This window comes from Mustela nigripes, chromosome 9, assembly GCF_022355385.1.
Source record: "Mustela nigripes isolate SB6536 chromosome 9, MUSNIG.SB6536, whole genome shotgun sequence".
In the NCBI taxonomy this organism is placed as follows: Eukaryota; Metazoa; Chordata; class Mammalia; order Carnivora; family Mustelidae; genus Mustela; species Mustela nigripes.
In genome coordinates, this window is record NC_081565.1 from 7922552 (window position 1) to 7935291 (window position 12740).

General features: G+C 48.0%; 1 protein-coding gene across 2 annotated transcripts in view; it reads right to left on the reverse strand.

The window, feature by feature from the left end:
• GARNL3 (GTPase activating Rap/RanGAP domain like 3) overlaps window positions 1–12740 on the reverse strand; it is a 143658-nt gene that overhangs the window by 116706 nt on the left and 14212 nt on the right. For both annotated transcript variants that reach the window (XM_059410765.1, XM_059410764.1), the window contains exon 2: window positions 11668–11838. In XM_059410765.1, the coding sequence (XP_059266748.1) occupies window positions 11668–11838 (171 nt within the window). The remainder of the gene's footprint in view (window positions 1–11667; window positions 11839–12740) is intronic.

Below are 12740 nucleotides of genomic sequence, written 5' to 3' on the forward strand. Positions count from 1 at the left end.
GTTAACAAATCACAGATGTCTTCTTCGAAAAAGCGGTTTTTCTTTTAAAAATCTGCTCCCGGTATCTTTGATCATGCGGGAATTTAAAAATTCGAATATAAACATTTTCAATCTTTTCCTTTCTGATCTTTGTTCTTCTGACTTAAGAAATCCTTCCCCAACACAACATCTGTCTCCTGTTGTCCCCTGCAGAAGTTTGAGTTTGCTTAAAAAAATTGCATCTAAATATATGGATGCCCAGTCCCCACCCCAAACCTTCTCCATCAGAATCTTCAGGAGTGGGATCTAAGCTCCTGTAGTTTTTGTTGTTGTTGTTTCCTTTAAGATTATTTATTTATTTATTTGACAGAGAGAGAGAGCACAAGTAGGCAGAGCAGCAGGCAGAGGGAGAGGGAGAAGCAGGCTCAGGAGAGAGCCTGATGTGGGCTCAATCCCAGGACCCTGGGATCATGACCTGAGCCAAAGGCAGATGCTTAACTGACTGAGCCATCCAGGCGCCCCTAAGCACCTGTATTTTTTAAAAAATATTTTATTTATTTGTCTGACAGAGATCACAAGTAGGCAGAGAGGCAGGCAGAGAGAAAGAAGGGGGAAGCAGGCTTCCCGCTGAGCAGAGAGCCCGATGCGGGGCTCGATCCCAGGACCCTGAAATCATTACCTGAGCCGAAGGCAGAGGCTTAACCCACTGAGCCACCCAGGCACCCCAGCACCTGTATTTTTAACCAAAATAAATTCCAAAGGTGACCTGAGAAATGCTGGCAGACCCATTTCCTATCCACTGGATGATGCGTAGGGAAGGCATCTCCTCTACAGAACCCCATAGAAACAGTCGCCCCTGCCTCTTTCACTGGCTCATTCTTTCTCTTTTTGTTCCCAAACGTGAAACGCTCCCTGCAGTCCATCTTTTGAAGGACTTGTGCACTTTTATGGCATCAGTATTACTGACAAATCCCAAATTTACACTTTGGGGCTTGCCATATGCTCAGTTACCTTTCTTGCTCCTCCCAGAAGTGCCAGGAGGTGAGTGTGGTTTTTCGGAAACTGATCCAACAATGTGGTTTTCTAGCTTCTGCCAGCACTCAATTATTCTCACAGTCTCCAGGCTATGGAATGAATCACCGTTGACTTCTCCCTCCCGAGCTCTATGGTCTGTCCCGGTCCATCGCCGGTGATCGGCCCCCATCCTCAGCCAGCCCGGTGTGTCCACCTGACAGGTCCTCATGGTCTGAATCCCAGACGCCAACAACGGCCTCATAAGTCTTGCTGTCACCTCGTCATCCAGTCTCAGGGTGGAAGAGACTTCCGGCTCCACAGACTTCCAGACCACCTGGCGTCTAACCTGTTACCTGCGACTGTGTATTCTCTACCAGATACTTGAGAAAGAGCTACCCAGTCTGTCCTTACACACCATCAGTGATCACAAACACAGGACGCCCCAAGGCCCTCCATTCAGGCTCCAGGAGTGAATTAAAGTCCATCACACCTGGATTTCCACCAGCTGGTCCTACATCTTCACCCTCTTCTTCTTCTTCAATTTCTTTAACATCCAATACCACCCCCAACCCCCGCCACTGTGGAGTCGGGCATGCTCCCCTCCCCCCTGAGCACTTCAGCCACTCTGCCTTTCTTCCTTTGGCTCATGAGCAGCATCTGGGCTTCTCATCTTAGGGCCTGGACTGCGCTCTCCAAAGTCTGTCTTCTTCCTGGCCCATCCCCTGCTCCAGACTAGAAATTCTAAAGAAGGCGTTGGATTAACACCTGCCTCTCGCACTAGAGTATAAACTTCACAGGGGCGGGCTCTCCCTTGGTCTTGCTCCATGCACCTAACATAATACCTGGCACAGAGTCAGCTCTTAGTGGGGTTGTGCAATAATAAATGAACGAATGAATGAAAACAAGCCAGCTCACTCTTTGGGGCCAAGTAAAACAAGTTACGTTCACTTCTATACGAGAGCCCTTCAAAGATCTGACGAGAACCATCATGTCCCCTAGGGATATTTTTCTTTACAAGGGGCTCAGTTACGCAGGAGGGTAGGGTGAGTGAGACCATGTAGGGGGAACACAGAGGCTGCTTCAGAACTTTCTCTAGGACCAGGCCCAAGAGCACCCCCGTGTGCTCTCAATTTCACTGTCAGCTGCTGTTGGAAGCGAGCTCCATGAGATGGCATATTCATGAAATTTATTTTGAGTCAGACATAAGAATATTGTAAATGTTTGCCTCAGGTTAATATCAGAAACCTCATTTCAGAGATTAACACGATGCCAGTAATAGGAGCTAACAAAGCAAATGCGCCACGAGCCAACACAATGGAAGAACTGTGACCTCCGTCACTAGCCGCCAGTTCATCAAGTTCACATTTCCTGTGCCTGGCAGTTGGTGTCTTTCAATAAGCAGGTGATACGATTCAGTGCAAGTGACTGGCCCCATCACATTAAAAAGCGGATCAGGTGCAAAAAACAAGTGGATCAAGTTTAAGTACCAAGTAAGATCCGTACAGTTCATTGCATGTAAATTACAGCACGAAAAAATTCTTTAAAAATGTCATACAGAGAAAACACAGAACCCTGACCTTAAACGTAAATAAATATCTGTATGAATAGAGAAATTATGCATGTGGAAGTGCTGCCTCTATTTACTTAGCCCTGTGTAGCCCACCGTTAATTCACTGCTTGATAACGCCTTCGTGAATCCTCAGTTCTACAACTGTAAAATGGGGCCTGAATAAGGAATTAATTCAACAGATACTGATGACCGTGGTACCTTCCTCATACGGCTGTTGGGTTAAGGAGGAAACACATATGAAGAAGCCCTTAGCACGATTTCTAGTTTGAACCCAGTAACTATTGGAATAAACGGAAGTTGGGCGCCTGGGTGGCTCAGTGGGTTAAGCCTCTGCCTTTGGCTCAGGGTCCTGTGCTCTCTGCTCAGCAGGGGTCCTGCTCCCCCCACCCCCCACCTCTCTGCCTGCTTTTCTGCCTACTTGTGACCTCTGTCTGTCAAATAAATAAATAAAGTCTTAAAAAAAAAAAAAGAAGGAATAAACTGAAGTTGTGTTCCACACCTCTCATTAAGAAGATGTGTATGTATGCTTGGTAAGAACATGGGAAGAACAACACAAAGAAAAAAAAGTCTCTTTGTGACAAGCTAGAATTTGTTGTAATCTAAAATTTTCATACTGGGTGCCAGGGTGGCTCAGTCGTTAAAAGTCTACCTTTGGCTCAGGTCGTGACACCAGGGTCCTGGGATTGAGCCCCACAATGGGGGGGGGGGGGTCCCTGCTCAGCAGGAGGCCTGCTTCTCCCTCTCCCTCTGCTGCTCCCCCTGCTTGTGCTCTCTCTCTCTCTCTGTGTCTCTCACTGTTGAATGAATGAATGAATGAATAAATAAATAAATAAATAAAATTTTCACACTTTCGGAGCATAGCTGTCAGGGAGGAAAAATTTTTTCCCTCTGCTGTCTCAGGTTCTTCACCATAGGCCTGTGAATTAACCACACATCTAGCTTAACGAAGCTAGATCAACAGAAGTCAAGGCATACAAGTTTAATTTTTAATTTTACACACACAAGGGCACCACGGAGGAGAAAACCCCCCCAAAAGCAATTAGACTCAGGGGTTTACATACCCTTTTAACAAAGGGCAACAAATTGGGAGAAGTGACTAAACAAAAGAAGGATTTGAGGCTTCTAGGAGTGCAAATCGTGGTACGAGAAGTACGTGAGCAAAACTAACGGCAGATACAAGTTCCTGAGTAAGGCTTATTTATGCAAACCCATCTTGGTTCCTCCTCTGTTTCTGGGGATAAGGGTTGTTGTTCTCCACTAGGTACAGGAGAAGAGAGGGGGAACCTTTACAAAAGGAAATTTATGACCTGCTTTTAAGCAGATGGGGGCGGGCAGAGAGTCCTTCCTGTGTGTTTTTTCCGCATTGCCTTCAGCTCAAACTAATCTTTGTGCCAAAGTAGCATATTTTGGGGTGGCACATCTGGTCCCCTTCATAGTCCATGCCAATATGTGAAAAACTCTTAGTCTCAAGCATAGAAATAAATACTGGAACCAATTGAATTTTATCTTGAAGTGACCTAGGAGAGGGAAGCAGGGAGGCCCAGGCTACATTTTAAATGATCTCTGTTTTCTCCTTCTAATTTTCTGGACCAATTTAGGTCTACTCCATGCTTATCTGTGTGCAGTTTTCCTGCAGGCACATTCAGACCACATAGCAGAAGAAAAGCAGCTTACTTTGTGCTTTTAAGGTCAAACTATTTTTCTGAAAGGCTTTCGAAAATGTTGACTTCACTAAGCTGCTCTGATTCTGAGATAGTATACGAAAATGAGACTGTGAAGCCAAGGGTAAGAAAGAGCTTTAAAGAAAGTGAAGAAACAGATAACCCAAACTTACAGAAATGTAGGAGGCAAAATATTTTAATAAGAACATTTATCACTATAGGAGATGACAAGAAAACGAGTCTGCTTCCAAGGCCAAAATGGGACTTTTAAAAATGAGTGTTAGCTAGACGAATTTAGGGCAGGGCAGCCAAAACTATTTCTTTTTGCTCCGTAAGAGCAACGATTAAAAAGAATAATACTATCGAGTCACTATTTATAGTGTGTCCTTATAGTGTTCTGTGCTGTACTTTGAGATGAGGTGAGCACCAAAAATGGGTTCCTGGCCCTTGAGGACTATAAAATTTGAAAGAATAGAAAACACGAATAGTCAGAGGAATACAATTTTTGGCAGTGGCATAACCTCCTTAGGAAACCTGATGGCTTTTAGCTGTTCTTCTCCGGGGGCTGTTGAGCTCCCGTGGTGACCAGCACACACCATGGGCAGGTTCAGCTCCTGGGAAAGGGCCAGGATGTCCTGGCAGAGTGAGACCATACTCCTCCTGGTTCTCAGATCACACAAAGCAGCGATACAATTTTCAACTTGATGCTTGAACTCCTTTTGATTCAGGCCAGCGTCCTCCCTAGGGACCGCCCTGCTCCTGTGTCTTCAAATACCACCTCTGAGCTAATAACCCCCCACCCCCAACCCCAAGCTCCAATTTGGATCCTTCTCTCCAACTGCACACTTGGACTACGGGTGGACTCTAGTTCCACAGATAGCCGCGCGGCCCCGGACCACACTCACACCGACTCCTGCGTGCGGCTCAGCCCACTGTCCTCTTTTCCTCGGTCAGTCCCTCCAGGCACAAGGTTCAAGGCGATCGCCCAGGTCTGCCCTCATATCCAGCATCGGGAGGGTCGCCCAGTGCCATTCCTGCTGCCTGCACAGTGTTGCTTCTCAAAGTTGTGGGTCTGTATCCGTGCACTTGCATTTTGTTCTTTGAAGAGAGAACACACTGCCTTGGTACAAAGCCCACAGAGCCTAGAAAGTTGTACAGGGAAAGCCTCCCTTTTCCTTGCCCCCCTCAGCTCCCCGTTTCCTCTTATGTTCTCTAAGAGACGCTGAGCCACTGACAAAGAAAAATGCAAGTTTCCTTTTCCCTTTTCCCCAAACGGTAGCATGCAATACACAATTCTACTCCTTGTTTTTGTTATTTTTTCATTTAGTGTATCTTGGAGATCTTTCCAGATCAGTACCTGAATGAAAAGCTCCAGTATTCTTTCTTATGGCCACAAAGCACTCCACTGAGTGGATGCATCATATTTTATTTAACTGACTCCCTTTAAGTAATGGTTTTCAATCTTCTGCTTCTGCCAACACTGCTGCAGCACCCAGGCTTGTCTGTCAGTTTGCACCCGTGGGCGCGCGTAGAATTCCACGGTGTCAACCAGTCCCTCGAGGCCCCTCTCTTCTCCGCTTCCATGTTCTCTGAGTTTGTCAGACCCTCGTCACTGCAGACAGAAGCCTCCTGGAGGGCACCTCTGCTCTATCACCCTTCAAACTTGATGCCAAACAAGTATTTCGTGAGCATTTTCTATGTGCCCCATGCTCCATTAAGACCGGGAAGAATGAGCAAAGTAAACTAAACCAGACCCTCACTGATCCTTGCCTGTCTCACCATCGTGGGAGCTGTGGGAGCTTATCCGTAAACCAGAACGCTCTCTTCTCCGTGTTTGGAATCGGTTAAAACTTAGGGACAAGAGTCATGCAAATGGAAATCAAGTATCAACTGCCTCCCTGTCAGAAGCTCCCTGGCAAATGTGGCTGAGCCTGATGGCCAAAGGGGCTTCGTGTCAGTCCCCCAGCCCTCCTGGTCAGAGCGTGGAAGAGGCCACTTAAGGGCTACTTGCCTGGATGGTTGTCAGGGGAGCTGCTGTCTCAGGACCGTCGAGCTCCAACAGGGGAGACTGAGGCAGGCAGGCCTCTACGCCTGTCTCCAGAGGACTCGGGTGTGTTCTTCCAGATGGAAACAAGATGGGAGATAACACCCAAGCTCTGTGCGCAACCACATCCCAAGGGTGAGAGGGGACAGGAGAGAGGGACGAGTCAGCGGTCCAACCCCTTCCTCCATGCAAGCGGAGCAAGAGGACAGGGGAACAGAATTTCCCCCAGCTGGAGACCAAAAAGCTTACTTTCTAGCCCTGTGTTTTAAGTTTAAGTGGCCCTTCATTCAGGAACAAACTAGGTTTTTTCAAGGACTTTGGAAGCTGTTTTAAAAATGTCCAAGTACAAAACTGCCTGATATTTGTATGATCCCTTGAAGACAAACGCTTCCAAATACATGCCAACTTTCCTCAAAAGATCAAAAAGTAAACGACTGCCAACTCAGCCTCGTGAGGGAAATGAAGTCTGAATTACCCATTGTAAGATATCCAACTTTTTGCTAGTATATTGTCACGAATCAGAGTAAAAGAGAATTAGCAGATAATTCAGAGGGGGTTAAAAACTTTTCAAACTTTCTTCCTTCCCCTTCCACCTGAAGTCCATTTAAGGCAGAATGGCCCTAAAAACCATCTTTCTAAGAGCGTTTCTGAGTTTTCCCCTAATGTACTGAACACATCGCAGAAGAAATGTTACCACATTTCCGGTTGGTGATGGTGCCGAAACAAGGTTATGAGTCGGGAGAAGTGACTCTGGAAGAAGACTCTGCAGTCTTGAGCTCGGCCTCCCGCCTGCCCCGCGCCCCCCCAAGGGAAATGGCCTTCTTGTCACACGTGCTCCACACCTGTCTGATCAGCACATTCGGTTGTCCGACTGCAGCTCCCTCTGCAGAGCTCTGGTTGCACCAGACCATGGGCCAGCCGCCTGCATCCCACCACAAGGGATTCCGAACAAATAGGTTCCATGAGCCCTATTTTTTTTTTTAAAAAAACTTCCTAAGTTATTTTTGTGATCAGTTACAGAACACTCCACATCTTGAAATCTCTCCAGTGGCTTCCATGACCCATCTGAATCCTGTTCTCCTACCTCCTGACACCTTTTCTTCTCCAAGGCTGCTCTGCTCACCAGGCCAAACAAGAACCAGCACTTCTGCCCCTCGTAACCTACTCACTCACAAAACCAGGTGTGGACACGTGGCCCAGACGTTCCCCATGGTTCTCCTAATGAATGGGAAAGATTTTTCCTCTCAAGTTTCGTGCTCCCTGAGATGTCACTCGTTACATGGTGACAACTCATGGACAGTAGGAGAGAAGGAGGCCAGCAGAGAAGCAGGGCTAAGGATTCGGAGGACGTGGGAGTGAGAGAGAAATGGACTGGCCTAGCCGCCCTTGTGTCCTCGGATCCAGCCATCCCCGAGGCCAGATCCGCTCCTTTCCTTAGTTTGGTTACGTGAACCCAGGCAGTCTCCTTTTTTTGGCCTGAACTACTTTGAGTTGGATTTATTTAACTTATAACCAAGAAGATGCAGCCTGGTCCATCTCTTCTCTGGCTCCTAGCCTTGTTGCTGTATGCAGCTGTGAAGTTACCTTTGCCAAAGCAGGGCTCAAACCAACACTTGGGCATCTCATACAACACTCGGAGGGTCCCTGTGGCCCAGGGATTAAGTACAACATCTTTTACAACATGCCCCTCAATCTGACTTCCAGACTTCCTACTACTGCCCCACATGAGAGGCAAACCAAAATCTGGCCATCTAGAACATCCTCTTCCCCATCTCTGCCTGTTAAAAGGTAGTCCCGAAAATGAAAAGAAAGGGAGGCACTCCTTTTTCAAGGTCCACTTCATGTTACCATCTCTGAAAAGACTTTCCTAAGCATCTTTTGCCCCAGAGATGTAACTGGACCCCTTTTAGGCACTGATGGCATTTATCTAATGACCTTTGTCTTATTCTATCTTGGACTTTGCACTGTCTCATCTCAGGGCCCGCTTATTAATGGCAAGACCAACCACTCAGCTGCCCACGTCAAAACTCCGAGGGTCACTTACTCACCCCACCTCCCACACATGTTCCACTCTAATCTTCCTCGCTAATATCTTTTGAATCAATCCCCGTGGTTCTTGCCACTCATTAGAACGCTTGTATCTCTTCGCTGGCCATTCTAATAGGGTCCCCTGCCACCAGCCTTATCCTGCGGCAACTCAGCTGCCCACTGACACCAGTTATTTTTCCAATTAGCAAATCTGATCATGCTATGGCCCAGCCTGCAGACTCAAAAGCAAACTTCTTAGTGGGTGGTTAAGGCCTCCCACTCCCCAGTGGTTAAGTAGGCTTCTGTCTACCTTCCCAGGCTCACCACCCACCCCTCCTCAAGCAGCACTGGCCAAAGGAGACTGTTCACAGTTCTCTAAACAGAGTGCTTTGATGCTGCTGGCCTTTGCACATATGGTCACCTCTGTCTGGGAAGTCCTCTCCCACCGCTGCCCTGTAAAGCTCTATTCCTTGGGTAATCCCTCCACTGGGAAATCTCCTGGCACTGCCCTAGGGAACAGCACTTTCCTCAGCCCCCTTCATCTCGAAGGAGAGGCTTTCTCAGCATCCCCAGTGCCTAGCAAGGGTTCAGCAGAGCACACAGATGCTCAGTGAATTGTCTGATATCAGAATCTGTCCAGATTGGTGTCCCGCAAGATACTGTTATTATATTCTTCACTTGAACACGTATGCATACACACACACACACACACACACACATATACCAAGAAGCCTTGTGGACACCTACACTGCATAAACACTTTGCTCCTGATTGCATGGCTGAGCACCCTGAGGTTAGCAGATCTGCACTGGAGCTAGACAAATCTAGGTTCAAAATCCCTGCTCTGTCACTTACAGGCTGTCTTGGACATGTCTCAACCCTTCTGGACTTCAGTTCCCTTATCTGTAAAATGGAGCTAACAGTAGCCACCTCATTGGGTTTTTCATGAAAACCAAATGAGAAAACGCATTTAGAATTTTTGCACACGTGCCTGGTACACAGGAGATCAATAAATATTGCTGAATGAATGAGTTAATGAATGAATGAGGGGCCTACAGAGCGGCAGCGGTTCTTGCAGATACATCTTTCTAGCCCGTTTTCCAGAGGGAATCCAACATCAGACTCCTGGTAAAATCAGTTTCAAGTCCGGCCCCTGAGTCTGGCTGGGGTCCAGTCCTCGATCCGGACTCGGTTCACTAACCCCCTCTCCCTGCAGCCCAGCCAGCCGGGCGGCCGCCAATCACCACAGCCTGGGCCCACCCTTAACCAGACAACTTACCAATAGGGCCTTCCAGATGCCAATTTGGTAGCTTCCCCTGCATCTCATAGGCTCTCCCCCGCAGACTGCGCCATGAGCGCAGAGCACTGTGGGACTTGTAGTCTAGGAAAGAGGCGGCACCAGAAGTGCCTAGTGTGGACCAGCTCCCGCTGGGAGCTCGGGAGGACTGCAAAGGGTCATCCTCTCACCCTCGGTGGATGGCGCCCCTGTCTTACTGCCCTTCTTGGCCAGCGACAGGATCATTCTGCCCAGATAACTCAGTATTTACTGAAATTTTAGGTTTCAGTTTCAGATTAAATCTCCTATTCTCATTAAAGGGCCATTTATGGAAGGTGCGGTGGTCACTCTGAAAAGCCCTCCAAGAATCCACGACAGAACTGGCAATCATGAATTTTTCGAAACGATTTGAACCTTGTGCATTTTTTTTTTTAAAGATTTTATTTATTTATTTGACAGAGAGAGATCACAAGTAGACAGAGAGGCAGGCAGGGAGAGGGGGAAGCAGGCTCCCTGCTGATCAGAGAGCCCAATGCAGGGCTCGATCCCAGGACCCCGAGATCATGACCTGAGCTGAAGGCAGAGGCTTAACCCACTGAGCCACCCAGGCGCCCCTGAACCTTGTACTTTTTAAACTGCATCATCTCTTCATATCATAAAGGCTATCAAAGCCCTCCACTGCCTGAGTTGGAAAGTTCAGACCCCCTTGGCGAGGCGTAGGAGCTGCTTCTAACTTCTGTATTTATTTACCTCGGGTCGCCTTCGGGAAAGCAGCGTTTCTCAGCTTTGCGGCATGTGAGAATCACCTGGGGAGCTTTATAAGGGCCTGGTGTTTGTGTCTCACCCCAGAACCTGGAATCTTGGAGGAATGACGCAGCTCCCTTGTTCTTAAAGCTCCCGGGGTTGATTCTCACGTGCAGTCAGCGTTGAGAACCACTGGTTTACACCTGTCGGCGCTGCTGAAACACACTTTTCATGGATCTTAGCCTTAGCTCTGCAGTTCCCTGTTTCAAGTGGTCTCTTCCCCTGCTCCTGTCCTGGCTACAGCTTATCCTACCAGGCTGATCTTGGCTGTTACCCCTTTCCTTCCCTGCGCTCCAGCAGAGAACTTACTGCTGAAGCACTTTATACTGGGTTCTTTTCAAGCAGGACTGGAGTTATTTGGTGACCTATCTCCCTGGATAGGCCATAAGTTCCGTGAAGGCAAATACACGATTTAAAGAGTCCATTTACCACCTTCAGAGCCACTGAATCGGAATGGGGGGGGGGCTGTCAGGTGATCCTGTCAGGTGATCATAGCCTCCAGCTATGAACTAGTTTCACAGAAGCACTGGGTACAGCAATATTTGTCACATTGAATCGATGAGGCATCTCATTTGTTCATAAGTCCATCATATTTTTGCACCTAGTTGCTTCCCTGGGGAACTAAGCTCCCTGTTTCGTATGGTCTTCATTCATTTATTCATTCATCCAGCAGATATTTTTGTACATCAGAACAAAGGCCCGAGGAGTCAGGAGTAAACAGGAAACGCGGTTACCACCCTATGGGACTTGAGTCCCTATTAGTTATACTATCCTTATTATTATCACTTCCTCTAAATAATATTGGATTTTTTCCCCCTTGTAGATAGGATTTGTTATTCAAGGGTAAGTACACTTCCTTGTTCTCTTATATCCCCAAGATGCTGCTGGCGCACAGAAGGCATTCTCTCAATGTTTATTGAATCAAGGCAACACATTTCATAGCACTTGTCACGATTTGTTAGTATGCATTTGCGTGATTCTTTGATGAAGGGCTATCTGTCCCAAGAGCTGCAAATGCCCTGAAGACAGGAAATGAATCTATTGTGCTCACCATGCCTGACACAGGGCCTGGCCAGAGTGGGGCTCCGTGACTACTGCCAAGCAAATAAAGAAATACACGAGGAAGGGATCATGGAGAACAGAAAGGAAATCTCTGAACCAAACATTCACTGCCCACTCCCCTCCCCATTCTCCCCAAAAAAGTAAAAAGTATTTTCTTCCTGAGCACAAAGGGATTTCAGGATAGACTGAACATGGGCCCCAAAAGATGATGTTTCTTCTACTTACTTACAGGTTGACCTGGGACTCTACTTCAGGGTCTTCTGTTGGCCATGACTGCAGAGGCTGGATGCCGAAGGACAGAGACGACTTGGCTTTCCATAGAAGGGTTTGCGCCATCTGACTCCGACAGGACCCCTTGCTCAGCGGATCCATCGGTGGGCCTGGAGGCTGAGGCGCCGAGCTGCAGCAGAAGGAGGTGGGAGAGGCACTGAGAGCAGAGAAGACGGATGGCTGGCCAGTCACCGGCCGATGCTGGCACTCCCACCTCGAGGCCAGCCCCATGAGGAAGTCGGGAGGAGCAAAGCCAAGGCCCTTCCAAGACCTGGACGCCCCCTCCCCCGAGACTGCGCAGAGCGGTACCGGTGCATGCTGTGGGGAAGGAAGGCGTGTGTCCCTGGGGCCCCCCGAGCCATCCTGTCCTCTCCCTCTGTACTGAACGATGTCATCCACAAAGTCAAGTGAGAGGGGTCCAAGGTAAAAAGAGGACCATTGAGCACTCAAGCCATGACAGACTCATTCAGGACGGCAACACTCATTCAGCAAGAGACAGTTCTCTCGGGAGTGCTTTTGGAGATAAGCTAGAGGGGGCACCTCCATCACTAGGTGAGTCCAAGGGTGCATGGATTTCTTTCCTTATTTCCAATTAAAATATGCAAGAAAAGCCATTAAAAGGGCCTACACTGGCAACGACACTATAGACAGAAAGGACCAAACCGACCCTTCGAGACCAATGGCACATACAGTATGCGAGCAACAAAGGCCTGGAGGATAAGTAAATGAGCTGCCTGTGAGAATAAACTGAGAAATGTGTTCCGGCAACCTGCCTGCTCCTTTCTCTGAGGACACAGTGAGGAAGGTGGCAGAGGTGGTTCTGGGATGAAGGGGCTGCTTCGTTGGGAACATGCAGGTATCTCAGCTCTGGACTGGAATTATTTTCTGAGCCAATAAGCAGCCCCCCTTCTTCCCTCACCGCCCCCCCCCCACTCTGCCTCCAGTGCCAGACAAATGAACAAACTAAATCCAGTTCCTTGCAAATGCAAAAACAGAAATCAAAAGCCATCTTTGAAGGCACTTTGGTCAAAA